This window comes from Scyliorhinus canicula, chromosome 6 (assembly GCF_902713615.1).
Source record: "Scyliorhinus canicula chromosome 6, sScyCan1.1, whole genome shotgun sequence".
In the NCBI taxonomy this organism is placed as follows: Eukaryota; Metazoa; Chordata; class Chondrichthyes; order Carcharhiniformes; family Scyliorhinidae; genus Scyliorhinus; species Scyliorhinus canicula.
In genome coordinates, this window is record NC_052151.1 from 201,388,300 (window position 1) to 201,416,067 (window position 27,768).

Genomic DNA, 27,768 nt, shown 5'->3' on the forward strand with positions numbered 1-27,768 from the left:
TGAAGCATTGATGCTAACCGCCATGCTACCGTGAGGCCCCATTGAAGTGGGTTGCAGCCAATGGAGCTCACCCATAGTGATGGTACCGAAACTGGATGCTACCCAATGATTGTGTGTGCACAATAGAAAGGTTAATGCAGTTACAAGAACGGACTCTTATCCTAGCCCACGTTTGGAGGATTGCATTGATAAAGTGGGACAATCAGCTTTTATCTCCAAATTGGATTTACTTTAAGGTTACTGGCAGGTATTTTATCCGAAAGGGCGAAGGAGATTTCAGCTTTTGTGACTCCAGATGGTATATTCCAATTCAAAGTTGTGCCATTTGGCATGAAAAACGCCCCAGCCACATTTCAACGGTTAACTAACAAAGTTGTTTCAGGATTACCCAATTGTGCGGTATACATCGACGATCTGTTGACTTTTAGTCAGACGTTGAAAGAACATTTGAAGCATCTGATGGAGTTATTCGATCGACTTCAGGAGGCGGGTTTGGTGGTAAACCTCGCCAAAAATGAATTTGGAAAAGCCCAAGTTATGTTCCTTGGCCATACAATTGGACATGGACGGATGGTCCCACGGGATGTGAAACCAAAAGTTATTGGGGGTTTCCAGTACCCTCGACACAAAGGGAAATAATGAGATTTCTTGGCAGGAGTGTTTTTTATCACAACATTTTGCCGAATTTTAGCAGTGTGGGCACTCCACTGATGGACTTGCTGAAGAAGCGTAGCAAATTTCAGCGGACAGCGGAGTGCCAACAGGCATTCGACGGCCTGGAGGCTGTGTAAACCAATGCTCCTGTGTTGGCCATCCCAAATTACACAAAACTTGTTCAAGGTGGCTATCGACGCGAGTAATGTGGGGATAGGTGCTGTGCTTTTGCAAGAAGACGACAAAAGTGGCCTATTGAGTATTTTACCAAAATATTAAATGATAACCAGAGGAAGTATTCAACGATTGAGAAGGAGACTTTGAGTTTGGTGCTGGCTTTGCAACGTTTTCACATTTATGTTGCCAGCAATTCGTCTGAAACAATTATATTTACTGATCATCATCCACTGATGTTTTAGGAGATATTCAAGAATAAAACTGCCAGACTGCTTCGATGGAGTTTATTATTACAGCCATTTAATTTAAAACTGAAACATGTGGCAGGACGAGAAAACGTGATAGCCGGTGCTTTGAACCGAATGTGATGAAGAGAAGCAGGTTAGATGGTGGAAAACAAAGAATTGAAATGGATTGCATTATTGTTTGCCTGTAATGGTGTTTTAAAATGTATGTATGTTTATTGTCAAGTTGTAAATTGATGGTTCATTTTTTTTCTTGGGGAGAGGTGCAATGGAATGTCCCTTTAAGAAAGGTTTTTATTTTATCACATGGCTTCAGAGATGTCATTTTGTGACTGGAGCTGAGCTGTGAGGTTTATTTTTCATTTTATTTTTCAGTTCGACTACTGTGGGCAACGGACAGAGAAAAGAAGTGTTTTGGCTTTTTTGGTTTATTGAATTTTGTTTTTGAATTGGAACAGTTAAGGGGGAATTCATTAAATGTGATACATGGATTACTGCAGCTCTGTGGTGTCTTTATGTTTGTAATTGAATTTTAAAATCTTGCTGTGTGATATGTTAACTAAGTTCTTAGAATAAAGCTTATTTTGATTAAAGTGTCCGGGAAGACTGAAGGGAAAGCTCTTGTGCTCATCCTAGCCAAATTCAACATAAAAGTTATAGGTCAGGTGGACTTCATAATATACTTTGCGGTTTCTAAGCATGGAGGTGCACCACTCTCTCAGTACTGACCCTCTGACAGTGCAGCGCTCCCTCAGTACTGACCCTCTGACAGTGCAGCACTCCCTCAGTGCTGACCCTCTGACAGTGCAGCACTCCCTCAGTACTGACCCTCTGACAGTGCAGCACTCCCTCAGTACTGACCCTCTGACAGTGCAGCACTCCCTCAGTACTGACCCTCTGACAGTGCAGCACTCCCTCAGTACTGACCCTCTGACAGTGCAGCACTCCCTCAGTACTGACCCTCTGACAGTGCAGCACTCCCTCAGTACGGACCTTCTGACAGTGCAGCACTCCCTCAGTACTGACCCACTGACAGTGCAGCTTTCCCTCAGTACTGACCCTCTGACAGTGCAGCACTCTCTCAATACTGACCCTCTGACAGTGCAGCTTTCCCTCAGTACTGACCCTCTGTCAGTGCAGCGCTCCCTCAGTACTGACCCTCTGACAGTGCAGCACTCCCTCAGTACTGACCCTCTGACAGTGCAGCACTCTCTCAGTACTGACCCTCTGTCAGTGCAGCACTCCCTCTGTACTGACCCTCTGACATGCAGCACTCTCTCAGTACTGACTCTCTGACAGTGCAGCATTCTCTCAGTACTGACCCTCTGACAGTGCAGCGCTCCCACAGCCCTGACCCACTGACAGTGCAGCACTCTCTCAGTACTGACCCTCTGACAGAGCAGCACTCCCTCAGTACTGACCCTCTGACTGTGCAGAATTCCCTCAGTACTGACCCTCTGACTGTGCAGAATTCCCTCAGTACTGACTCTCTGACAGTGTAGCACTCCCTCAGTACTGATCTCTGACAGTGCAGAATTCCCTCAGTACTGATCCTCTGACAATGCAGCACTCCCTCAGTACTGACCCTCTGACAGTGCAGCACTCCCTCAGTACTGACCCTCTGACAGTGAGGCACTCCCTCAGTACTGACCCTCTGACAGTGCAGCACTCCCTCAGTACTGACCCTCTGACAGTGCAGCGCTCCCTCAGTACTGACCCTCTGACAGTGCAGCACTCCCTCAGTACTGACCCTCTGACAGTGCAGCACTCCCTCAGTACTGACCCTCTGACAGTGCAGCACTCCCTCAGTACTGACCCTCTGACAGTGCAGCACTCCCTCAGTACTGACCCTATGACAGTGCAGCACTCCCTCAGCACTGACCCTCTGACAGTGCAGCACTCCCTCAGTACTGACCCTGACAGTGCAGCACTCCCTCAGTACTGACCCTCTGACAGTGCAGCACTCCCTCAGTACTGACCCTCTGACTGTGCAGAATTCCCTCAGTACTGACCCTCTGACAGTGCAGCACTCCCTCAGTACTGACCCTGTGACAGTGCAGCACTCCCTCAGTACTGACCCTCTGACAGTGCAGCACTCCCTCAGTACTGACCCTCTGACTGTGCAGAATTCCCTCAGTACTGACCCTCTGACTGTGCAGAATTCCCTCAGTACTGACCCTCTGACTGTGCAGAATTCCCTCAGTACTGACCCTCTGACAGTGCAGCACTCCCTCAGTACTGACCCGCTGACAGTGCGGAATTCCCTCAGTACTGACCCTCTGACAGTCCAGCGCTCCCTCCATACTGACCCTCTGACAGTGCAGTGCTCCCTCAGTACTGACCCTCTGACAGTGCAGCACTCCCTCAGTACTGACCCTTTGACAGTGCAGCACTCCCTCAGTACTGACCCTCTGACAGTGCAGAATTCCCTCAGTACTGACCCTCTGATAGTGCAGCACTCCCTCAGTACTGACCCTCTGACAGTGCAGCACTCCCTCAGTGCTGACCCTCTGACAGTGCAGCACTCCCTCAGCACTGACCCTCTGACAGTGCGGAATTCCCTCAGTACTGACCCTCTGACAGTGCAGCGCTCCCTCAGTACTGACCCTCTGACAGTGCAGCACTCCCTCAGCACTGACCCTCTGACAGTGCAGCACTCCCTCAGTACTGACCCTCTGACAGTGCAGAATTCCCTCAGTACTGACCCTCTGACAGTGCAGAATTCCCTCAGTACTGACCCTCTGACAGTGCAGAATTCCCTCAGCACTGACCCTCTGACAGTGCAGCACTCCCTCAGTACTGACCCTCTGACAGTGCAGAATTCCCTCAGCACTGACCCTCTGACAGTGCAGCACTCCCTCAGTACTGACCCTCTGACTGTGCAGCGTTCCCTCGGGTCTAATATGCTGTGTAACAGATGATTCTGGCTTCTCTGCAGATGGATCGAGATGGACTGAGGGACGGGATCATGAACCCCACCTAGTGAGAGAGAATGAACGAGTGACAACTGGAGACGGAGAGAGCGAGCGAGAGAGAGAGTTTGGAAAGGGGACTTACCAGGCATGTTCTGGGTGAGAGAGGGAGAGAGACAAGGAGGTTCAACACATAAACAGCCAAATATGAACATTCCCTTCCAGCGTCGGCAGAATCTTCTCACACTTTTGTCCCTGTTGTGTTCAGGTAAGTCAGCCAACTGTCTGTGAGGGATGGAGCTGAGTGCAATTGGACTGAATGTGATGTTCAGGGGTGTGGGGAGTGAGGGGAAGAGTGGGATTAGACTGGGTGGGATATCAAAGGGTGTGGGGAGTGAGGGGGAGAGTGGGATTAGACTGGGTGGGATATTAAAGGGTGTGGGGAGTGAGGGGGAGAGTGGGATTAGACTGGGTGGGATATTAAAGTGTGCAGAGAGTGAGGGGAGAGTGGGATTAGACTGGGTGGGATATTAAAGGGTGTGGGGAGTGAGGGGGAGAGTGGGATTAGACCGGTGGGATATTAAAGTGTGCAGAGAGTAGGGGGAGAGTGGGATTAGACTGGGTGGGATATTAAAGGGTGTGGGGAGTGAGGGGGAGAGTGGGATTAGACTGGGTGGGATATTAAAGGGTGTGGGGAGTGAGGGGGAGAGTTGGTTTAGGCTGGGTGGGATAGTAAAGGGTGTGGGGAGTGAGGGGAGAGTGGGATTAGACTGGGCGGGATATTAAAGGGTGCAGAGAGTGAGGGGAGAGTGGGATTAGACTGGGCGGGATATTAAAGGGTGTGGGGAATGAGGGGGGAGTGGGATTAGACTGGGCTGGATATTAAAGGGTGTGGGGAATGAGGGGGGAGTGGGATTAGACTGGGCGGGATATTAAAGGGTGTGGGGAGTGAGGGGAGAGTGGGATTAGTCTGGGTGGAATATTAAAGGGTGTGGGGAGAGTGGGATTAGACTGGGCGGGATATTAAAGGGTGTGGGGAGTGAGGGGAGAGTGGGATTAGACTGGGTGGGATATTAAAGGGTGTGGGGAGTGAGGGGGAGAGTGGGATTAGACTGGGTGGGATATTAAAGGGTGCGGGGAGTGAGGGGGAGCTGGGATTAGACTGGGCGGGATATTAAAGGGTGTGGGGAGTGAGGGGAGAGTGGGATTAGACTGGGTGGGATATTAAAGGGTGCGGGGAGTGAGGGGGAGCTGGGATTAGACTGGGCGGGATATTAAAGGGTGTGGGGAGAGGGGGAGAGTGGGATTAGACTGGGCGGGATATTAAATGGTGTGGGGAGTGAGGGGAAGAGTGGGATTAGACTGGGCGGGACATTAAAGGGTGTGGGGAGTGAGGGGGAGAGTGGGATTAGACTGGGCGGGATATTAAAGGGTGTGGGGAGTGAGGGGGAGAGTTGGTTTAGACTGGGTGGGATATTAAAGGGTGCAGAGAGTGAGGGGGGAGTGAGATTAGACTGGGTGGGATATTAAAGGGTGTGGGGAGTGAGGGGGAGAGTGGGACTAGACTGGGTTGGATATTGAAGGGTGAGGGGGAGAGTGGGATTAGACTGGGTGGGATATTAAAGGGTGTGGGGAGTGAGGGGGAGAGTGGGATTAGACTGGGTGGGATATTAAAGTGTGTGGGGAGTGAGGGGGAGAGTGGGATTAGACTGGGTGGGATATTTAAGGGTGTGGGGAGTGAGTGGGAGAGTGGGATTAGACTGGCTGGGATATTAAAGGGCGTGGGGAGTGAGGGGGTGAGTGGGATTAGACTGGGTGGGATATTAAAGGGTGTGGGGAGTGAGGGGGACAGTGGGATTAGACTGGGTGGGATATTAAAGGGTGTAGGGAGTGAGGGGTGAGTGGGATTAGACTGGCTGGGATATTAAAGGGTGTGGGGAGTGAGGGGGAGAGTGGGATTAGACTGGGTGGGATATTTAAGGGTGTGGGGAGTGAGTGGGAGAGTGGGATTAGACTGGCTGGGATATTAAAGGGCGTGGGGAGTGAGGGGGTGAGTGGGATTAGACTGGCTGGGATATTAAAGGGTGTGGGGAGTGAGGGGGACAGTGGGATTAGACTGGGTGGGATATTAAAGGGTGTAGGGAGTGAGGGGTGAGTGGGATTAGACTGGCTGGGATATTAAAGGGTGTGGGGAGTGAGGGAGAGAGTGGGATTAGACTGGGTGGGATATTAAAGGGTGTGGGGAGTGAGGGGGAGAGTGGGGTTAGACTGGGTGGGATATTAAAGGGTGTGGGGAGTGAGGGGGAGAGTGGGATTAGACTGGGTGGGATATTAAAGGGTGTGGGGAGTGAGGGGGAGAGTGGGATTAGACTGGATGGGATATTAATTGGATGTATTGGGAAATTTGAAGACTCGGCGAGTCGAATAGCGTTGTTTAGATTGTGGTGCTTTGATGTTGCCTGTTCTGGTTGTGTTCTGCAGCACACACAGGTACTGGCCAGGCCATAAATGTTGCCCAGCTGGGGCAGGACGTGATCCTGGGCTGCCTGTTCAAGCCAGCACCCATTAAGGGCCTGATCATCGAGTGGACCTTGAGGGAGCCGGAGCTGCGGCTGGCCTATAGTTACCACGGTGGCGCAGCCCGACCTGGGTTCCAGCACCCACAGTTCCAGAACAGGACGGCACTGGAGGAATCGCGGCTGGGGCTGGGCGTGGCGTCTCTGAGGTTGATCGCAGTCTCCCCACGGGACGAGGGCCCCTACCTCTGCTTCGTACGATCAGTACTGTGGAAGCACGAAGAGATGCAGGAGCTGCAAGTGGCCGGTACGTTACACCGCGGAACGTGGGAGGACGACCCTCAGCTCATTGATGTTGGCTGTGTGGGCCTGAGTCCACGGAGGCAAGGAACAGTCCCTGGGCTGCCGGGGGAGAATCATAGAATCTACAGTGCAGAAGGAGGCCATTTGGCCCATCGAATCTGCACCGGCCCTTGGAAAGACCACCCTACTTAAGTCCACACCTCCACCTTATCCCCGTAACCCCACCTGACCTTTTTGGACACTAAGGGTAATTTATAATGACCAATCCACCTAACCTGCACATCTTTGGACTGTGGGAGGAAACCGGAGCTCCTGGAGGAGACCCACGCAGACACGGAGAGAACGTGCAGACTCCGCACAGTAACCCAAGCCGGGAATCGAAACCCGGGACCCTGGAGCTGTGAAGCAGCAGTGCTATCCACTATGCTACCATGCTGTCCAATAGAGTACCCAATTATTTTTTTACAGTTAAGGGGCAATTTAGTGTGGCCAATCCACCTACCCTGCACATCTTTGGGTTGTTGGGGTGAGACCCATGCAGACTCGGGGAGAATGTGCAAATTCCACATGGACAGTGACCCAGGGCTGGGATCTAATCCGGGTCCTCGGCGCCTTGAGGCAGCAGTGTGAGCAATGGCATTTCATGTGCTCATCTAAATACTTCTTAAACGTTGTGAGGGTTTCCGCCTCTAAAATGAAAATGAAATGAAAATCGCTTATTGTCACGAGTGGGCTTCAATGAAGTTACTGTGAAAAGCCCCTAGTCGCCACATTCCTACCAGCCAATCAAGCAGTTTGAGGGCAGCACGGTAGCACAGGGTCCCAGGTTTGATTCCCTGCTGGGTCACTGTCTGTGTGGAGTCTTCACGTTCTCCCTGTGTCTGCGTGGGTTTCCTCCAGGTGCTCCGGTTTCCTCCCACAGTCCAAAGATGTGCAGATTAGTTGGATTGGCCATGATAAATTGCCCTTAGTGACCAAAAAAGGTTAGGAAGGGTTATTGGATAGGGTGGAAGTGAGGGTCTAAGTGGGTCGGTGCAGACTGGATGGGCCAAATGGCCTCCTTCTGCACTGTAGTGAGTTCCAGATTCGCAAGTGAATTCCTGTCCATCTGCGACTCCACCTTCAAGGAGCTATGAACCTGTACCCCTAGATCTCTTTGTTCTGTAACTACTCAACTCATAGAACATAGAACATAGAACGATACAGCGCAGTACAGGCCCTTCGGCCCTCAATGTTGCACCGACATGGAAAAAAAAAACTAAAGGCCATCTAACCTACACTATGCCATTATCATCCATAAGCTTATCCAATAAACTTTTAAATGCCCTCAATGTTGGCGAGTTCACTACTGTTGCAGGTAGGGCATTCCACGGCCTCACCACTCTTTGCGTAAAAAAACCCACCTCTGACCTCTGTCCTATATCTATTACCCCTCAATTTACCTGAAGAAGGAGCCGTGCTCCGAAAGCTCGTGTTTGAAACAAACCTGTTGGACTTTAACCTGGTGTTGTAAGACTTCTTACTGCCCTCAATTTAAGGCTATGTCCCCTCGTGATAGCCACCTCCATCCGCTGGAGAAGGCTCTCGCTGTCCACCCTATCTAACCCTCTGATCATTTTGTATGCCTCTATTAGGTCACCTCTTAACCTTCTTCTCTCTAACGAAAACAACCTCAAGTCCATCAGCCTTTCCTCATAAGATTTTCCCTCCATACTAGGCAACATCCTGGTAAATCTCCTCTGCACCCGTTCCAAAGCTTCCACGTCCTTCCTATAATGAGGCGACCAGAACTGTACGCAATACTCCAAATGCGGCCGTACTAGAGTTTTGTACAACTGCAACATGACCTCATGGCTCCGGAACTCAATCCCTCTACCAATAAAGGCCATCACACCATAGGCCTTCACAACCCTATCAACCTGGGTGGCAACTTTCAGGGATCTATGTACATGGACACCGAGATCCCTCTGCTCATCCACACTACCAAGAATTTTACCATTAGCCAAATATTCCGCATTCCTGTTATTCTTTCCAAAGTGAATCACCTCACACTTCTCCACATTAAACTCCATTTGCCACCTCTCAGCCCAGCTCTGCAGCTTATCTATGTCACTCTGTAACCTGCAACATCCTTCCGCACTGTCTACAACTCCACCGACTTTAGTGTCGTCTGCAAATTTACTTACCCATCCTTCTGCTCCCTCCTCTAGGTCATTTATAAAAATGACAAACAGCAACGGCCCCAGAACAGATCCTTGTGGTACGCCACTCGTAACTGAACTCCATTCTGAACATTTCCCATCAACCACCACTCTCTGTCTTCTTTCAACTAGCCAATTTCTGATCCACATCTCTAAATCACCCTCAATCCCCAGCCTCCGTATTTTCTGCAATAGCCGACCGTGGGGAACCTTATCAAACGCTTTACTGAAATCCATATACACCACATCAACTGCTTTACCCTCGTCCACCTGTTCAGTCACCTTCTCAAAGAACTCGATAAGGTTTGTGAGGCATGACCTACCCTTCACAAAACCATGCTGACTATCCCTAATCATATTATTCCTATCTAGATGATTATAAATCGTATCTTTTATAATCCTCTCCAAGACTTTACCCACCACAGATGTTAGGCTCACCGGCCTATAGTTACCGGGGTTATCTCTACTCCCCTTCTTGAACAAAGGGACCACATTTGCTATCCTCCAGTCCTCTGGCACTATTCCTGTAGCCAATGATGACCTAAAAATCAAAGCCAAAGGCTCAGCAATCTCTTCCCTGGCTTCCCAGAGAATCCTAGGATAAATCCCATCAGGCCCCGGGGACTTATCTATTTTCACCTTGTCCAGAATTGCCAACACTTCTTCCCTACTCACCTCAATGCCATCTATTCTAATAGCCTGGGTCTCAGCATTCTCCTCCACAATATTATCTTTTTCCTGAGTGAATACTGACAAAAAGTATTCATTTAGTATCTCGCTTATCTCCTCAGCCTCCACACACAACTTCCCACCACTGTCCTTGACTGGCCCTACTCTTACCCTAGTCATTCTTTTATTCCTGACATACCTATAGAAAGCTTTTGGGTTTTCCTTGATCCTACCTGCCAAAGACTTCTCATGTCCCCTCCTTGCTCGTCTTAGCTCTCTCTTTAGATCCTTCCTCGCTTCCCTGTAACTATCAAGCGCCCCAACTGAAACTTCACGCCTCATCTTCACATAGGCCTCCTTTTTCCTCTTAACAAGAGATTCCACTTCTTTGGTAAACCACGGTTCCCTCGCTCTACCCTTTCCTCCCTGTCTGACTGGTACGTACTGATCAAGAACACGCAATAGCTGTTCCTTGAACAAGCTCCACATATCCAGTGTGCCCAACCCTTGCAGCCTACTTCTCCAACCTACACATCCTAAGTCATGTCTAATGGCATCATAATTGCCCTTCCCCCAGCTATAACTCTTGCCCTGCGGGGTATACTTATCCCTTTCCATCACTAATGTAAAGGTCACCGAATTGTGGTCACTGTCTCCAAAGTGTTCACTTACCTCCAGATCTAAACCCTGGCCTGGTTCATTACCCAAAACCAAATCCAAAGTGGCCTCACCTCTTGTTGGCCTGTCAACATATTGTGTCAGAAAACCCTCCTGCACACATTGTACAAAGAACGACCCATCCAATGTACTCGAACTATATCTTTTCCAGTCAATATTAGGAAAGTTAAAGTCTCCCATAACAACTACCCTGTTACTTTCGCTCTTTTCCAGAATCATCTTCGCCATCCTTTCCTCTACATCTCTAGAACTATTAGGTGGCCTATAGAAAACTCCCAACAGGGTGACCTCTCCTTTCCTGTTTCTAACCTCAGCACATACTACCTCGGAAGTAGAGTCCCCATCTTGCACCCTTTCTGCCACCGTAATACTGTCCTTGACTAGCAGCGCCACACCTCCCCCTCTTTTGCCCCCTTCTCTGACTTTACTAAAGCACCTAAACCCCGGAACCTGCAACAACCATTCCTGTCCCTGCTCTATCCATGTCTCTGAAATGGCCACAACATCGAAGTCCCAGGTACCAACCCATGCTGACAGTTCCCCTGCCTTATTTCGTATACTCCTGGCATTGAAATAGACACACTTCAAACCACCTACCTGAACACTGCCGTCCTCCTGCGAAGTCAAATCTGTGCTCCTGACCTCTCTACTCTCAATCTCTCGCACCCCAAAACTACAATCCAGGTTCCCATGCCCCTGCTGAATTAGTTTAAACCCCCCCAAAGAGTACTAACAAATCTCCCCCCCAGGATATTGGTGCCCCTTAGGTTCAGATGTAGACCATCCTGTCTATAGAGGTCCCACCTTCCCCAGAAAGAGCCCCAGTTATCCAGAAATCTGAATCCCTCCCGCCTGCACCATCCCTGTAACCACGTGTTTAATTGCTCTCTCTCCCTATTCCTCGTCTCACTATCACGTGGCACGGGCAACAACCCAGAGATAACAACTCTTGTTTGTTCTCGCTCTGAGCTTCCATCCTAGCTCCCTAAAGGCCTGCCTGACATCCTTGTCCCCTTTCCTACCTATGTCGTTAGTGCCAATGTGGACTACGACTTGGGGCTGCTCCCCCTCCCCCTTAAGGACCCGAAAAACACGATCCGAGACATCACTTACCCTTGCACCTGGGAGGCAACATACCAAACGTGAGTCTCTCTCGCTCCCACAAAATCTCCTATCTGTGCCCCTGACTATTGAGTCCCCAATTACTAATGCTCTGCTCCTCTCCCCCCTTCCCTTCTGAGCAACAGGGACAGACTCCGTGCTAGAGTCCCGCACCCCATGGCTTACCCCTGGTAAGTCGTCCCCCCCACAAGTATCCAAAACGGTATACTTGTTACTCAGGGGAACGACCGCAGGGGGTCCCTGCACTGTCTGCTTCTTCCCAGTCCCTCTTACAGTTACCCATCTATCTCCAGTCTTTGGTGTAACTACTTCCCTGAAGCTCCTATCTATGACCATCTCTGCCTCCCGAATGATCCGAAGTTCATCCAACTCCAGCTCCAGTACCATAACTCGGTCTTGTAGGAGCTGGAGCTGGCTGCACTTCCTGCAGGTAAAATCAGCAGGGACACTAACAGCATCCCTCACCTCAAACATCCTGCAGGAGGAACATTGCACTACCTTCCCTGCCATCCCACTTAATTTCAACCAAGTTCTGGTAAACAAATATAAAACAAATAAAAAAAATAATAATATAATATAGCACTTACCTGCTCACCCCAATGGGTCTTATTATTAGGTTAGAGGAGGAGGGCGGGTGGGAGACACTACACGTGTAGTGTCTCGGGTATCCTCTCCACCACAATTTATTGGCTAGGAGAAAATCCTTCCCAAAAGTCCGCGGGTCGTACTTCCGGTTCCCGCCTTATATTATCTTTGCTCCCACTGGCACTCCGCCGCTCTCAATGTGTCCCCTCCCGCTCTTTTCAATGTCCCAGCTGTCTCTCCTCTCGCGCTCTTTTCAATGTCCTGGCTGTCTCTCCTCTCGCGCTCTTTTCAATGTCCTGGCTGTCTCTCCTCTCGCGCTCTTTTCAATGTCCCGGCTGTCTCTCCTCTCGCGCTGTTTTCAATGTCCTGGCTGTCTCTCCTCTCGCGCTCTTTTCAATGTCCCGGCTGTCTCTCCTCTCGCGCTGTTTTCAATGTCCTGGCTGTCTCTCCTCTCGCGCTCTTTTCAATGTCCCAGCTGTCTCTCCTCTCGCGCTCTTTTCAATGTCCTGGCTGTCTCTCCTCTCGCGCTCTTTTCAATGTCCTGGCTGTCTCTCCTCTCGCGCTGTTTTCAATGTCCTGGCTGTCTCTCCTCTCGCGCTGTTTTCAATGTCCCGGCTGTCTCTCCTCTCGCGCTCTTTTCAATGTTCCAGCTGTCTCTCCTCTCGCGCTGTTTTCAATGTCCCAGCTGTCTCTCCTCTCGCGCTCTTTTCAATGTCCCAGCTGTCTCTCCTCTCGCGCTGTTTTCAATGTCCCGGCTGTCTCTCCTCTCGCGCTCTTTTCAATGTCCCGGCTGTCTCTCCTCTCGCGCTGTTTTCAATGTTCCGGCTGTCTCTCCTCTCGCGCTCTTTTCAATGTCCCAGCTGTCTCTCCTCTCGCGCTGTTTTCAATGTCCTGGCTGTCTCTCCTCTCGCGCTCTTTTCAATGTCCTGGCTGTCTCTCCTCTCGCGCTGTTTTCAATGTCCCGGCTGTCTTACCTCTCGCGCTGTTTTCAATGTCCCAGCTGTCTCTCCTCTCGCGCTCTTTTCAATGTCCCGGCTGTCTTACCTCTCGCGCTGTTTTCAATGTCCTGGCTGTCTCTCCTCTCGCGCTCTTTTCAATGCCCTGGCTGTCTCTCCTCTCGCGCTGTTTTCAATGTCCCGGCTGTCTTACCTCTCGCGCTGTTTTCAATGTCCCGGCTGTCTTACCTCTCGCGCTCTTTTCAATGTCCCGGCTGTCTCTCCTCTCGCGCTGTTTTCAATGTCCCGGCTGTCTTACCTCTCGCGCTGTTTTCAATGTCCCGGCTGTCTCTCCTCTCGCGCTGTTTTCAATGTCCTGGCTGTCTCTCCTCTCGCGCTCTTTTCAATGTCCTGGCTGTCTCTCCTCTCGCGCTGTTTTCAATGTCCCGGCTGTCTTACCTCTCACGCTGTTTTCAATGTCCTGGCTGTCTCTCCTCTCGCGCTGTTTTCAATGTCCTGGCTGTCTCTCCTCTCGCGCTGTTTTCAATGTCCCGGCTGTCTCTCCTCTCGCGCTGTTTTCAATGTCCCGACTGTCTTACCTCTCGCGCTGTTTTCAATGTCCCGGCTGTCTCTCCTCTCGCGCTCTTTTCAATGTCCTGGCTGTCTCTCCTCTCGCGCTGTTTTCAATGTCCCGGCTGTCTCTCCTCTCGCGCTGTTTTCAATGTCCTGGCTGTCTCTCCTCTCGCGCTGTTTTCAATGTCCTGGCTGTCTCTCCTCTCGCGCTGTTTTCAACTCCCTACCATTAACTGAGTAGGTCCTGCCCTGATGTGATCGACCAAAATGCATCACTTCACATTTATCCAAATTAATCTCCATCTGCCATTCATCAGCCCACTGGCCCAATTGGTCAAGATCCTGTTGCAACCTTATATAACCTTCTTCACGATCCACTATGGCACTAATCTTGGTGTCATCTGCAAACTTACTAACCATGCCTCCTACATTCTCATCCAAATCATTGATATAAATAATAACTACAGTGAACCTAACACCGATCGCTGAGGCACACCGCTGGTCACAGGCCTCCAGTTTGAAAAACAACCCTCCACACCCACCCTTTGGCTTCGGTCGCCAAGCCAATGTTGTATCCAATTGGTTACTTCACCCTGGATCCCGTGAGATTTAAACTTTTGCAACAATCTACCATTCGGTACCTTGCCAAAAGCCTTGCTAAAGTCCATGTAGATTACATCAACTGCATGACCCTCATCTACACAACTAGTCACTTCCTCAAAAATTTCAATCAAATTTGTAAGAATGCTGTTCCTTTGACAAAACCATGCTGACTATCCGTGATCAATCCTTGCCTCTCCAAGTGAAGATTAATTCTGTCACTGTTTTTTTCCAGTAGCTTCCCTCCCACTGAAGTTCGACTCACTGGCCTGTAATTTCCTGGTTTGTCCCTACTCCCCTTCTTGAATAATGGCACCACATTAGCTATTCTCTAGTATCTCTCCTGTGGCCAGAGAAGGTTGGAAAATGCTTGTCAAAGCCACTGCAATCTCCTCCCTTGCCTCCCAGAGAAACCTGGGATACATCCCATCTGGTCCTGGGGATTTAGCTAGTTTTATGCCCGTTAAATCTGTTAATAACCCAGGCAGCATGGTGGCGCAGTGGTTAGCACTGCAGCCTCACGGCGCAGAGGTCCCAGGTTCAATCCCGGCTCTGGGTCACTGTCCGTGTGGAGTTTGCATATTCTCCCCGTGTTTGCGTGGGTTTCGCCCCCACAACCCAAAGGTGTGCAGGTTAGGTGGATTGGCCACATTAAATTGCCCCTTAATTGGAAAAAACTAATTGGGTACTCAAAATTAATTTTTAAAAATCTGTGAATACCCCCTCCCTCTCGATGATAAGTTGTTGAAATAAATCACAAAGCGCCTGTATGATTTCTATCCCGCATCATCCTTCTTCTTCGTGACACAGAGGCAAAGTAATCATTTAAAACCTCACCAATATCTTCCAGTTCCACAATTTGACACGTTGGTCCCTAAGGGGCCCTAATCTTACCCTGGTCATCCTCTTGACCGTAATAAAACAACTTTGGATTTTCCTAGGGTGAAACTCACCTGAGGAAGGAGCTGTGCTCCGAAAGCTAGTGATTCCAAACAAACCTGTTGGACTTTAACCTGGTGTTGTACGACTTCAGACTGTACTAGGGTGGGGGAAGCGGAGACTGTGAATGATTTCCAAAGGAGATTGGATGGGACCTTGAGGGGAATAAACTAGCAGGGGTCCAAGGATAGAGTGGTTGGCGGGGGTGGGGGTTGGTTAGATTGTTGTACAGGGCTTGATGGGCTGAATGGCTTGCTTCAGCAACTTTGTGATTCTGTGACTCCTGCCGCCCCCTCCCCAGCCCCCTACAGTCAACCTGAAGTCTCCTGCTCTACTACCCCCCCATCTGTCAACCTGAACTGCAGCTCCGGGGGTGGCTACCCGCTGTCACGGCTACAGTGGCAGTGGGCAAACGGGAGCCAGTACCCCGGGGAGGCGAGGAATCGATCGGTGGCAGCAAGCAACGGGACCTACAAACTGCACAGTTGGCTGGAGGTGCCAAGCGGTCTGGAATGGCAGCTGTTGTGTGAAGTCACCAATGCCAGGATAAACCAGAGTGTGGCGAGCGGCCAGATGTGTGGCCAGGGGGAGGGCAACACAAGTACAGACAGGAGGAGGTCCAATGAGAGTGCGTGCCTCAACGACTGCGGTCAGCCTGCAGGTAGGCCTCACATCGTAACCCATGACCACCCCCTTCACTGAAACCCTCCTCCCTACCCTTCCAACACAACTCTTACAACATTCCCTCCTGGATATTCTCTTCGCGGAAATCTTCGGATCATCTAAAAATCTGTTGCCCCTCTATCCAGCAGGTCCCCCTCACCCATCCCCTGTGTTCACTGACCTACCCAGGAACCCAATCCTGCAACACTTCCAATTTAAAACTCGCACTTTATTTTCAAATCATTCCATAGTCACCTCCAACACACTCCCTATCGCTGTAACCTTCTCTAACACTCCCTATCGCTGTAACCTCCTCCAACTCTCCCTATCGCTGTAACCTCCTCCAAATCTCCCTATCTCTGTAACCTCCTCCAGCCCCTACAGCCCTCCTTATCTCTGTAACCCCCTCCAGCCCCTACAACCCTCCCTATCTCTGTAACCTCCTCCAGCCCCTACAGCCCTCCTTATCTCTGTAACCCCCTCCAGCCCCTACAACCCTCCCTATCTCTGTAACCTCCTCCAACCCTCCCGATCCCTGTAACCTCCTCCAGCCCCTACAACCCTCCTTATCTCTGTAACCCCCTCCAGCCCCTACAACCCTCCCTATCTCTGTAACCTCCTCCAACCATTGGGCAGACGCAGCATGGGTTCATAAAGGGAATGTCGTGCCTAACTAATTTAGTGAAATTTTTTGAGGACATTACCAGAGCGGTAGATAATGGGGAGCCAATGGATGTGGTATATCTGGATTTCCAGAAAGCCTTTGACAAGATGCCACACAAAAGGTTGCTGCATAAGATAAAGATGTGTGGCATTAAGGGTAAAGTAGTAGCATGGATAGAGGATTGGTTAATTAATAGAAAGCAAAGAGTGGGGATTAATGGGTGTTTCTCTGGTTGGCAATCAGTAGCTAGTGGTGTCCCTCAGGGATCCGTGTTGGGCCCACAATTGTTCACAATTTACATAGATGATTTGGAGTTGGGGACCAAGGGCAATGTGTCCAAGTTTGCAGACGACACTAAGATGAGTGGTAAAGCAAAAAGTGCAGAGGATACTGGAAGTCTGCAGAGGGATTTGGTGAAGTGAATAGGCTAGGGTCTGGCAGATGGAATACAATGTTGACAAATGTGAGGTTATCCATTTTGGTAGGAATAACAGCAAAAGGGATTATTATTTAAATGATAAAATATTAAAGCATGCCACTGTGCAGAGAGACTTGGGTGTGCTAGTGCATGAGTCACAGAAAGTTGGTTTACAGGTGCAACAGGTGATTAAGAAGGCAAATGGAATTTTGTCCTTCATTGCTAGAGGGATGGAGTTTAAGACTAGGGAGGTTATGTTGCAATTGTATAAGGTGTTAGTGAGGCCACACCTGGAGTATTGTGTTCAGTTTTGGTCTCCTTACTTGAGAAAGGACGTACTGGCGCTGGAGGGTGTGCAGAGGAAATTCACTAGGTTAATCCCAGAGTTGAAGGGGTTGGATTACGAGGAGAGGTTGAGTAGACTGGGACTGTACTCGTTGGAATTTAGAAGGATGAGGGGGGATCTTATAGAAACATTTAAAATTATGAAGGGAATAGATAGGATAGATGCGGGCAGGTTGTTTCCACTGGCGGGTGAAAGCAGAACTAGGGGGCATAGCCTGAAAATAAGGGGAAGTAGATTTAGGACTGAATTTAGGAGGAACTTCTTCACCCAAAGGGTTGTGAATCTATGGAATTCCTCGCCCAGTGAAGCAGTTGAGGCTCCTTCATTAAATGTTTTTAAGATAAAGATCGATAGTTATTTGAAGAATAAAGGGATTAAGGGTTATGGTGTTCGGGCCGGAAAGTGGAGCTAAACCCACAAAAGATCAGCCATGATCTCATTGAATGGCGGAGCAGGCTCGAGGGGCCATATAGCCTACTCCTGCTCCTAGTCCATATCTCTGTAACCTCCTCCAGCCCCTACAACCCTCCCTATCTCTGTAACCTCCAGCCCCTACAACCCTCCCTATCTCTGTAACCTCCTCCAGCCCCTACAATCCTCCCTATCTCTGTAACTTCCTCCAGCCCTACAACCCTCCCTATCTCTGTAAACTCCTCCAGCCCCTACAACCCTACCTATCTCTGTAACCTCCTCCAGATCCTAAAACCGCCCCTGTCTCTGTAACCTCCTCCAGCCCCTACAACCCTCCCTATCTCTGTAAACTCCTCCAGCCGCTACAACCCTCCCAATGTCTGTAACCTCCTCAGGCCCCTACAACCCTCCCTAGCTCTGTAACCTCCTCCAGACCCTACAACCCTCCCTATCTCTGTAACCTCCTCCAGTCCCGACAAACCTCCCTATCTCTGTAACCTCCTCCAGACCCTACAACCCTCCCTATCTCTGTAACCTCCTCCAGTCCCGACAAACCTCCCTATCTCTGTAACCTCCTCCAGACCCTACAACCCTCCCTATCTCTGTAACTTCCTCCAGCCCTACAACCCTCCCTATCTCTGTAAACTCCTCCAGCCCCTACAACCCTCCCTATCTCTGTAACCTCCTCCAGATCCTAAAACCGCCCCTGTCTCTGTAACCTCCTCCAGCCCCTACAACCCTCCCTATCTCTGTAAACTCCTCCAGCCGCTACAACCCTCCCAATGTCTGTAACCTCCTCGAGCCCCTACAACCCTCCCTAGCTCTGTAACCTCCTCCAGACCCTACAACCCTCCCTATCTCTGTAACCTCCTCCAGTCCCGACAAACCTCTCTATCTCTGTAACCTCCTCCAGACCCTACAACCCTCCCTATCTCTGTAACCTCCTCCAGTCCCGACAAACCTCCCTATCTCTATAACCTCCTCCAGACCCTACAACCCTCCCTATCTCTGTAACCTCCTCCAGTCCCGACAAACCTCCCTATCTCTGTAACCTCCTCCAGACCCTTCAACCCTCCGTATCTCTGTAACGTCCTCCAGTCCCCTACTACCCTCCCTATCTCTGTAACCTCCTCCAGACCCTACAACCCTCCCTATCTCTGTAACCTCCTCCAGACCCTACAACCCTCCCTATCTCTGTAACCTCCTCCGTCCCCTACAATCTCAGTCCTCTGAGGTGCTTTGCGAACACTGCGCCAAGTGAGGAATTCAGTGCCGAGTTTGGGAGGAGTTGCTGAGGTTTATTCTTTCACTTTTCACTGGTTGGTGAGTGTTCTTTTGTCTCTCAGACCGCAGGCCGTAAACTGGTTAATCAGTAACTACCTCACTAATCAATTTGGCCGGAGTGAGGAATGCCGGTGTGTGCCATGACTTTACTCGCTGGGAATGTGGGGAACGCATTCCTGTTCTGGTCTGACTCCGGGTAAGCACTGAGCTGTGATCTGAGGTGGTCACCTGGACACTTTGTCCCAAGAGGCAGTCCGGCCTCCTTAGGTTGGCCAGCACTGTGGAGTTGGTCAATGGTCAGGAGCAGGAGGCTGCGATGGTTCCCTGGTCTGGGGGAACCAGCGTGCGGTTAAGGATATCTCACCGTGGCTGGAGAGGAATCTGTGCGGGGTGGGGCACCATTCAGTCGCTGTGATCTACCTGGGTACCAAGGCGACAGGTAGAATATCGTAAACGACAATTTGAGGGGTCAGGGTCCAAGTTAAAACGCAGAACCTCCAAAGGCCTCTGGATTGTTAACAGAGCCAAGCAGCCCATTGGCATCGGCTCAAGTGGGCTCCCGGGTGATGGGGCGCTGAGCACTCGGGGAAGTGGGCGCTATTCCGGTGCGATGGGCCCCACTCCAATCCGGATTCATCGTGTCACTGGGGCTGTGGATTGGGCTTTTAGCTATCAGAGCAAACTGGGAGTGCTCACCACTCCCATTCTCCTATTTACCCCTCCCCAAACTCTGAGACCCCTCACCCCGAAAATGTGGGATCCCTCACCACCAGCAACCCTCCCCCCCAAAAAAACTGTGGGACCACTCACCTACCCCCCCCCCAAACTGTGGGACTCCTCAACCACCCCGAACACTGAGACACCCTCACCCAACCCCGAAACCCCCTCGCCCAACCCCGAAACCCCCTCACCCAACCCCGAAACCCCCTCACCCAACCCCGAAACTCCCTCACCCAACCCCGAAACTCCCTCACCCAACCCCGAAACCCCCTCACCCAACCCCGAAACTCCCTCACCCAACCCCAAAACCCCCTCACCCAACCCCAAAACCCCCTCGCCCAACCCCGAAACCCCCTCGCCCAACCCCGAAACCCCCTCACCCAACCCCGAAACCCCCTCACCCAACCCCGAAACCCCCTCGCCCAACCCCGAAACCCCCTCACCCAACCCCGAAACCCCCTCACCCAACCCCGAAACCCCCTCACCCAACCGCGAAACCCCCCTCACCCAACCCCAACACCCCCTCACCCAAACCCGAAACTCCCTCACCCAAGCCCGAAACTCCCTCACCCAAGCCCGAAACTCCCTCACCCACCCCGAAACCCCCTCACCCAACCCCGAAACCCCCTCACCCAACCCCGAAACCCCCCAACCCCGAAACCCCCTCACCCAACCCCGAAACCCCCTCACCCAACCCCCGAAACCCCCTCACCCAACCCCGAAACCCCCCAACCCCGAAACCCCCTCACCCAACCCCGAAACCCCCTCACCCAACCCCGAAACCCCCCAACCCCGAAACCCCCTCACCCAACCCCGAAACCCCCTCACCCAACACCAAAACCACCTCACCCAACCCCGAAACCCCCTCACCCAACCCCGAAACCCCCCCCACCCAGCCCCGAAACCCCCCTCACCCAACCCCGAAACCCCCTCACCCAACCCCGAAACCCCCTCACCCAACCCCGAAACCCCCTCACCCAACCCCGAAACCCCCTCACCCAAACCCGAAACCCCCTCACCCAACCCCGAAACCCCCTCACCCAACCCCGAAACCCCCTCTCCCGACCCCAAAACCCCCCTCACCCAACCCAAAATCCCTCAACCCAATGCCCCCAAAACCCCCTCACCCAACCCCGAAACCCCTCACCCAACCCCGAAACCCCCTCACCCAACCCCGAAACCCCCCACCCAACCCCGAAACCCCCTCCCCCAACCCCGAAACCCCCTCACCCAACCCCGAAACCCCCTCACCCAACCCCAAAACCCCCTCACCCAACCCCGAAACCCCCTCGCCCAACCCAACCCCGAAACCCCCTAACCCAACCACGAAACCCCCTCACCCAACCCCGAAACCCCCACACCCAATCCTGAAACCCCCTCACCCAACCCTGAAACCCCCTCACCCAACCCTGAAACCCCCTCACCCAACCCCGAAACCCCCTCACCCAACCCCGAAAATCCCTCACCCAACTCCGAAACCCCCCTCACCCAACCCCGAACCCCCTCACCCAACCCAACCCCGAAACCCTCCCACCCAAAACCCGAAACCCCCCAACCCGAAAACCCCCCTCACCCAACCCCGAAACCCCCACACCCAACCCCGAAACCCCCTCACCCAACCCCGAAACCCCCCAACCCCGAAACCCCCTCACCCAACCCCGAAACCCCCTCACCCAACCCCAAAACCCCCCAACCCAACCCCGAAACCCCCAACCCAACCCCGAAACCCCCCAACACTGATACCCCCTCACCCAACCCCGAAAACCCCCTCACCCAACCCCGAAACCCCCTCACCCAACCCCGAAACCCCCTCACCCAACCCCGAAACCCCCTCACCAACCCCGAAACCCCCTCACCCAACCCCGAAACCCCCTCACCCAACCCCGAAACCCCCTCAACCCAACCCCGAAACCCCCTCACCCAACCCCGAAACCCCCTCAACCAACCCCGAAACCCCCTCACCCAACCCCGAAACCCCCTCACCCAACCCGACAACCCCCTCACCCAACCCCGAAACCCCCCTCACCCAACCCCGAAACCCCCTCACCCAACCCCGAAACCCCCTCACCCAACCCGAAACCCCCATCACCAACCTTGAATCCCCCTCACGCAACCCCGAAACCCCCTCACCCAACCCCGAAATTCCCTCACCCAACCCCAACACCCCCTCACCCAACCCCAACACCCCCCCCACCCAACCCCAACACCCCCTCACCCAACCCCGAAACCCCTCGCCCAACCCCGAACCCCCTTCACCCAACCCAACCCTGAAACCCCCTCACCCAACCCTGAAACCCCACCAACCCAACCCCAAACCCCAACAACCCCCAACCCCGAAACCCCCTCACCCAACCCCGAAACCCCCTCACCCAACCCCGAAACCCCCTCACCCAACCCCGAAAACCCCCTCCCCACACCCCGAAACCCCCCCACCCAACCCTGAAACCCCCTCACCCAACCCTGAAACCCCCTCACCCAACCCTGAAACCCCCTCACCCAACCCCGAAACCCCCTCACCCAACCCCGAAACCCCCACCCAACCCCGAAACCCCCTCACCCAACCCCGAACACCCCCTCACCCCCTAAACCCCCCCCAACCCAACCCCGAAACCCTCCCAACCCAAACCCGAAACCCCCCAACCCCGAAACCCCCTCACCCAACCCCGAAACCCCCACACCCAACCCGAAACCCCCTCACCCACCCCGAAACCCCCCAACCCCGAAACCCCCTCACCCAACCCCGAAACCCCCTCACCCAACCCCAAAACCCCCAACCCAACCCCAAACCCCCAACCCAACCCCGAAACCCCCCAACACTGATACCCCCTCACCCAACCCCGAAACCCCCTCACCCAACCCCGAAACCCCCTCACCCAACCCCGAAACCCCCTCACCCCAACCCCGAAACCCCTCACCCAACCCGAAACCCCCTCACCCAACCCCGAAACCCCTCACCCAACCCGAAACCCCCTCACCCAACCCCGAAACCCCCTCACCCAACCCCGAAACCCCCTCACCCAACCCCGAACCCCCTCACCCAACCCCGAAACCCCCTCACCCAACCCCGAAACCCCCCTCACCCAACCCGAAACCCCCTCACCCAACCCCCGAACCCCCTCACCCAACCCCGAAAACCCCCATCCACACAACCTTGAATCCCCCTCACCGCAACCCCGAAACACCCTCACCCAACCCCGAATTCCCTCACCCAACCCCAACACCCCCCTCACCCAACCCCAACACCCCCCACCCAACCCCAAAAACCCCCTCACCCAACCCCGAAACCCCTCCCCCAACCCCGAAACCCCCCTTCACCCAACCCAACCCTGAAACCCCCTCACCCAACCCTGAAACCCCACCAACCCAACCCCGAAACCCCCAACCCTGAACCCCCAACCCCGAAACCCCCTCACCCAACCCCGAAACCCCCTCACCCAACCCCGAAACCCCCTCACCCAACCCCGAAACCCCCTCACCCAACCCCGAAACCCCCTCACCCAACCCCTAAACCCCCTCACCCAACCACGAAACCCCCTCACCCAACCCCGAAACCCCCTCACCCAACCCCGAAAACCCCTCACCCCAACCCCGAAACCCTCTCACCCAACCCCGAAACCCCCTCACCCCACCCCCGAAACCCCCCCACCCCAATCCCTGAAACCCCCTCACCCAACCCTGAAACTCCCTCACCCAACCCTGAAACCCCCTCACCCAACCCCGGAAACCCCCTCACCCAACCCCGAACCCCCCTCCACCCAACCCCGAAACCCCCTCACCCAACCCCGAAACCCCCTCACCCAACCCCTAAACCCCCTCACCCAACCCCAACCCCGAAACCCTCCCAACCCAAACCCGAAACCCCCCCAACCCCGAAACCCCCTCACCCAACCCCGAAACCCCACACCCAACCCGAAACCCCCTCACCCAACCCCGAAACCCCCAACCCCGAACCCCCTCACCCAACCCCAAAACCCCCTCACCCAACCCCAAAACCCCCCAAACCCAACCCCGAAACCCCCAACCCAACCCCGAAACCCCCCAACACTGATACCCCCTCACCCCAACCCCGAACCCCCTCATCCAACCCCGAAACCCCCTCACCCAACCCCGAAACCCCCTCACCCAACCCCGAAACCCCCTCACCCAACCCCGAAACCCCCTCACCCAACCCCGAAACCCCCTCACCCAACCCCGAAACCCCCTCACCCAACCCCGAAACCCCCTCACCCAACCCCGAAACCCCCTCACCCAACCCGACCCCGCACCAACCCCGAAAACCCCCTCACCCAACCCCGAAACCCCTCACCCAACCCCGAAACCCCCTCACCCAACCCCGAAACCCCCTCACCCAACCCCGAAACCCCCCTCACCCAACCCCGAAACCCCCTCACCCAACCCCGAAACCCCCATCACACAACCTTGAATCCCCCTCACGCAACCCCGAAACCCCCTCACCCAACCCGAAATTCCCTCACCCAACCCCAACACCCCCTCACCCAACCCCAACACCCCCCCACCCAACCCCAACACCCCCTCACCCAACCCCGAAACCCCTCGCCCAACCCCGAAACCCCCTTCACCCAACCCAACCCTGAAACCCCCTCACCCAACCCTGAAACCCCACCAACCCAACCCCGAAACCCCCAACCCTGAAACCCCCAACCCCGAAACCCCCTCACCCAACCCCGAACCCCCCTCACCCAACCCCGAAACCCCCTCACCCAACCCCGAAACCCCCTCACCCAACCCCGAAACCCCCTCACCCAACCCCTAAACCCCCTCACCCAACCACGAAACCCCCTCACCCAACCCCGAAACCCCCTCACCCAACCCCGAAACCCCCTCACCCAACCCCGAAACCCTCTCACCCAACCCCGAAACCCCCCTCACCCAACCCCGAAACCCCCTCACCCAACCCCGAAACCCCCTCACCCAACCCCGAAACCCCCTCACCCAACCCCGAAACCCCCATCACACAACCTTGAATCCCCCTCACGCAACCCCGAAACCCCCTCACCCAACCCCGAAACTCCCCCACCCAAACCCGAAACCCCCCTCACCCAACCCCGAAACCCCCTCACCCAACCCCAACACCCCCTCACCCAACCCCAACACCCCCTCACCCAACCCCAACACCCCCTCACCCAACCCCGAAACCCCCTCACCCAACCCCGAAACCCCCCTCACCCAACCCAACCCTGAAACCCCGTCACCCAACCCTGAAACCCCCCTCATCCAACCCTGAAACCCCACCAACCCAACCCCGAAACCCCCAACCCTGAAACCCCCAACCCTGAAACCCCCTCACCCAACCCGAAACACCCTAACCCAACCCTGATACCCCCTCACCCAACCCTGAAACCCCCCAACCCAACCCCGAAACCCCCCAACCCCCTAACCCAACCCCGAAACCCCCTAACCCAACCCCGATACCCCCTCACCCAAACCTGAAACCCCCCAACCCAGCCCCGAAACCCCCTAACCCAACCCCGATACCCCCTCACCCAACCCAAAACCCCCTCACCCAACCCCGAAACCCCCTAACCCAACCCCGAAATCCCCTAACCAACCCCGATACCCCCTCACCCAACCCCCAAAACTGTGGGACTCCTCACCCCCTCCCGAAACTTTGTGACCCCCTCACCCAACCCCGAAACTCCTCGCCCACAGAGAAGCAGGAGTTGGCCATTTCGACCATCGGAACCGCTCCGCTATTCAACACAATCACGGTTGCTTGAACACTTCAATGTTTTTTGCGCACACTGTCCCCATAACCCTTAACATTATTCTCAATCAGAAATGAATCAACTCTACCTTAAACTTACTCAGTGACTGAGCTTCCACTGCCCCCTGGGATAGAGAATTCCAAAGATTCACCAGCCTCTGGGTAAGACCATAAGAAATGGGAGCAGAATTAGGCCACTCAGCCCATCGAGTCTGCTCCGCCATTCAATCATGGCTGATATTTTTCTCATCCCAATTCTCCTGCCTTCTCCCCATAATCCCTGATCCCCTTATTAATCAAGAACCTATCTATCTCTGTCTTAAAGACACTCAGTGATTTGGCCTCCACAGCCTTCTGCGGCAAAGAGGTCCACAGATTCACCAACTTCTGGCTGATTCCTCATCATCTCAGTTTTAAAGGATCGTCCCTTTACTCTGAGATTCTGTCCTTTGGTTCTAGTTTTTCCTACAAGTGGAAACATCCTCTCCACGTCCACTCTATCCAGGCCTCGCAGTATCCTGTAACTTTCAATAAGATCCCCCCACCCCCCCCACCCCTCATCCTTCTAAACTCCAAAGAGCACAGACCCAGAGTCCCCAACCTCAACAAGATTTCTCCTCGTGTCCGGCCTTAGTGGCATCTCCCAGATTTTGGAATTGTGTCTCCTGGTTCTTGACTTCCCAACTCAGGGAAACATCTCACCTGCACCGACCCTGTCTATTCCTTTCAGGATTTTGTTGGTTTGAGTGAGATCACCTCATTCTTCCACACGCTAGAGAATACAGGCCCAGTTTACCCAATCTCTCTTCATCAGACAGTCCCGCCACCCCCGGAACAAGTCTGGTGAATCTTTGTTACACTCCCTCGATGGCGATAGCACCCTTTCTGGGGTAAGGGGGCCAGAACAGCACAGGTGCTGTCTAACCAGGATTCTATACAATTGAAGCAAGGCCTCACTTCTCCTCTACTCAAATCCTCTTGTGATAAAGGCTAACCTTCCATTGACCTTCCTAACAGCTCGCTGCACCAGTTTGTTAGCCTCTAGTGACTTATGGACAAGGACACCCAGGTCCCTCTGGACATCTACACTTTCTAATTTCTTAGCATTTAGGAAATAGTCTGCAGCCCTGTTCCTTCTACCAAAGTGGATTACCTCACATTTTTTCACATTAATAGTAATAATCTTTATTATTGTCACAAGTAGGCTTACATTAACACTGCAATGAAGTTACTGTGAAAATTCCCTAGTCGCCACATTCCGGCGCCCGTTCGGTACACAGAGGGTGAATTCAGAATGTCCAATTCACCTAACAAGCACGTCTTTTGGAACTTGTGGGAGGAAACCGGAGCAGCTGGAGGAAATCCACGCAGACACGGGAAGAACGTGCAGACTCCACACAGTGACCCAAGCCGGGAATCGAACCTGGGACCCTGGAGCTGTGAAGCAAGACTGCTAACCACTGTGCTACCGTGCCGCCCACATGTTCCATCTGCTGTGTTCCTGCCCACTCACTCAACCTGTCCAAATCCGCTTTACATCTTCCTCATAACACACATTCCCGCCTAGATTTGTATTATCCACAAACTTGGAAATATTTGGGCCCACATCCATATTATTGATATAGATGGTGAACAATTGTGGCCCAAATACTGATCCTCACGATGCCTCCGTGACGTCCCTCAGTTCCTGATCATGATAGCCTTGGCTTCGACTGAATCTGTCTCCCTCTCCGCTCTCACCAATCTCTCTCTCTCTCTCTCTCTCTCCATCCCCCCCTCCCCGCAGGTCGACGCGAAACCAGGGCCCGACTTGTGGTAATTGGGAGCGTCTTGAATCTGCTGCTGCTCCTCGCTCTGCTCGCCTACATTCAAAAGTGCAGACCGGTGAAGCCGACTGTGTGAAAGACGGAAAGTTCTGGAAAGTCGCCGATGCTCACCGAGCCGAAAGCCATTGTTTCCAAATCTACCACTGACCCCGTCTCTCCAGCTCTCTTCTCCAGAGGAAACCCATGGGAGAATAGTTTAACTTGCTTCTTCTTGTTGGATTTCCGACACCTGGGGGGGTGGGGGGTGGAACTTGCATGTGGTCCTTCTGTCAGACTACGAGCAGGGCAGTCGGGAGGAAAGTGCCTCGACAGATGTGCGATAGAGAGCATCCTATCAGGCTGCATCACAGTTTGGTATGGCAACTGCTCAGGCCCAAGATTGTGCAAGAAACTGCAGAGTGTGGTGAACTCAGCCCAGTGCATCACACAAGCTTCCCACCCCCACATTCATTCTGTCTACACCTCCCGCTGCCTCAGGAAGGCAGACAGCATTATCAGAGACCCCTCCCACCCTGGCATTGCCTTCTTCCAGACCCTTCCATCAGGCAGAAGGTACAGAATTCTGAAGACTCGCACATCTAGACATGGGAACAGCTTCTTCC

The 27,768-nt window shown here is 53.2% G+C and overlaps 2 protein-coding genes across 3 annotated transcripts in view; both read left to right on the forward strand.

Moving 5' to 3' along the window:
* LOC119967981 overlaps nucleotides 1–27,768 on the forward strand; it is a 94,882-nt gene that overhangs the window by 29,475 nt on the left and 37,639 nt on the right. The gene's annotated exons all lie outside the window — the stretch shown is intronic.
* Nucleotides 355–27,551, forward strand: LOC119967801 (CD276 antigen-like). Of its 2 annotated transcripts, XM_038800803.1 has the most exons (5): nucleotides 355–1,281; nucleotides 4,015–4,256; nucleotides 6,470–6,811; nucleotides 15,411–15,770; nucleotides 27,127–27,551. In XM_038800803.1, exons 2-5 carry the CDS (start codon nucleotides 4,139–4,141, stop codon nucleotides 27,240–27,242), a joined length of 936 nt encoding a protein of 311 aa, XP_038656731.1. In that variant the 5' UTR covers nucleotides 355–1,281; nucleotides 4,015–4,138; the 3' UTR covers nucleotides 27,243–27,551. The 2 variants fall into 2 exon arrangements, with proteins under 2 accessions (XP_038656731.1, XP_038656732.1); XM_038800804.1 differs by lacking the exon at nucleotides 355–1,281 and having other exon boundaries at nucleotides 3,973–4,256.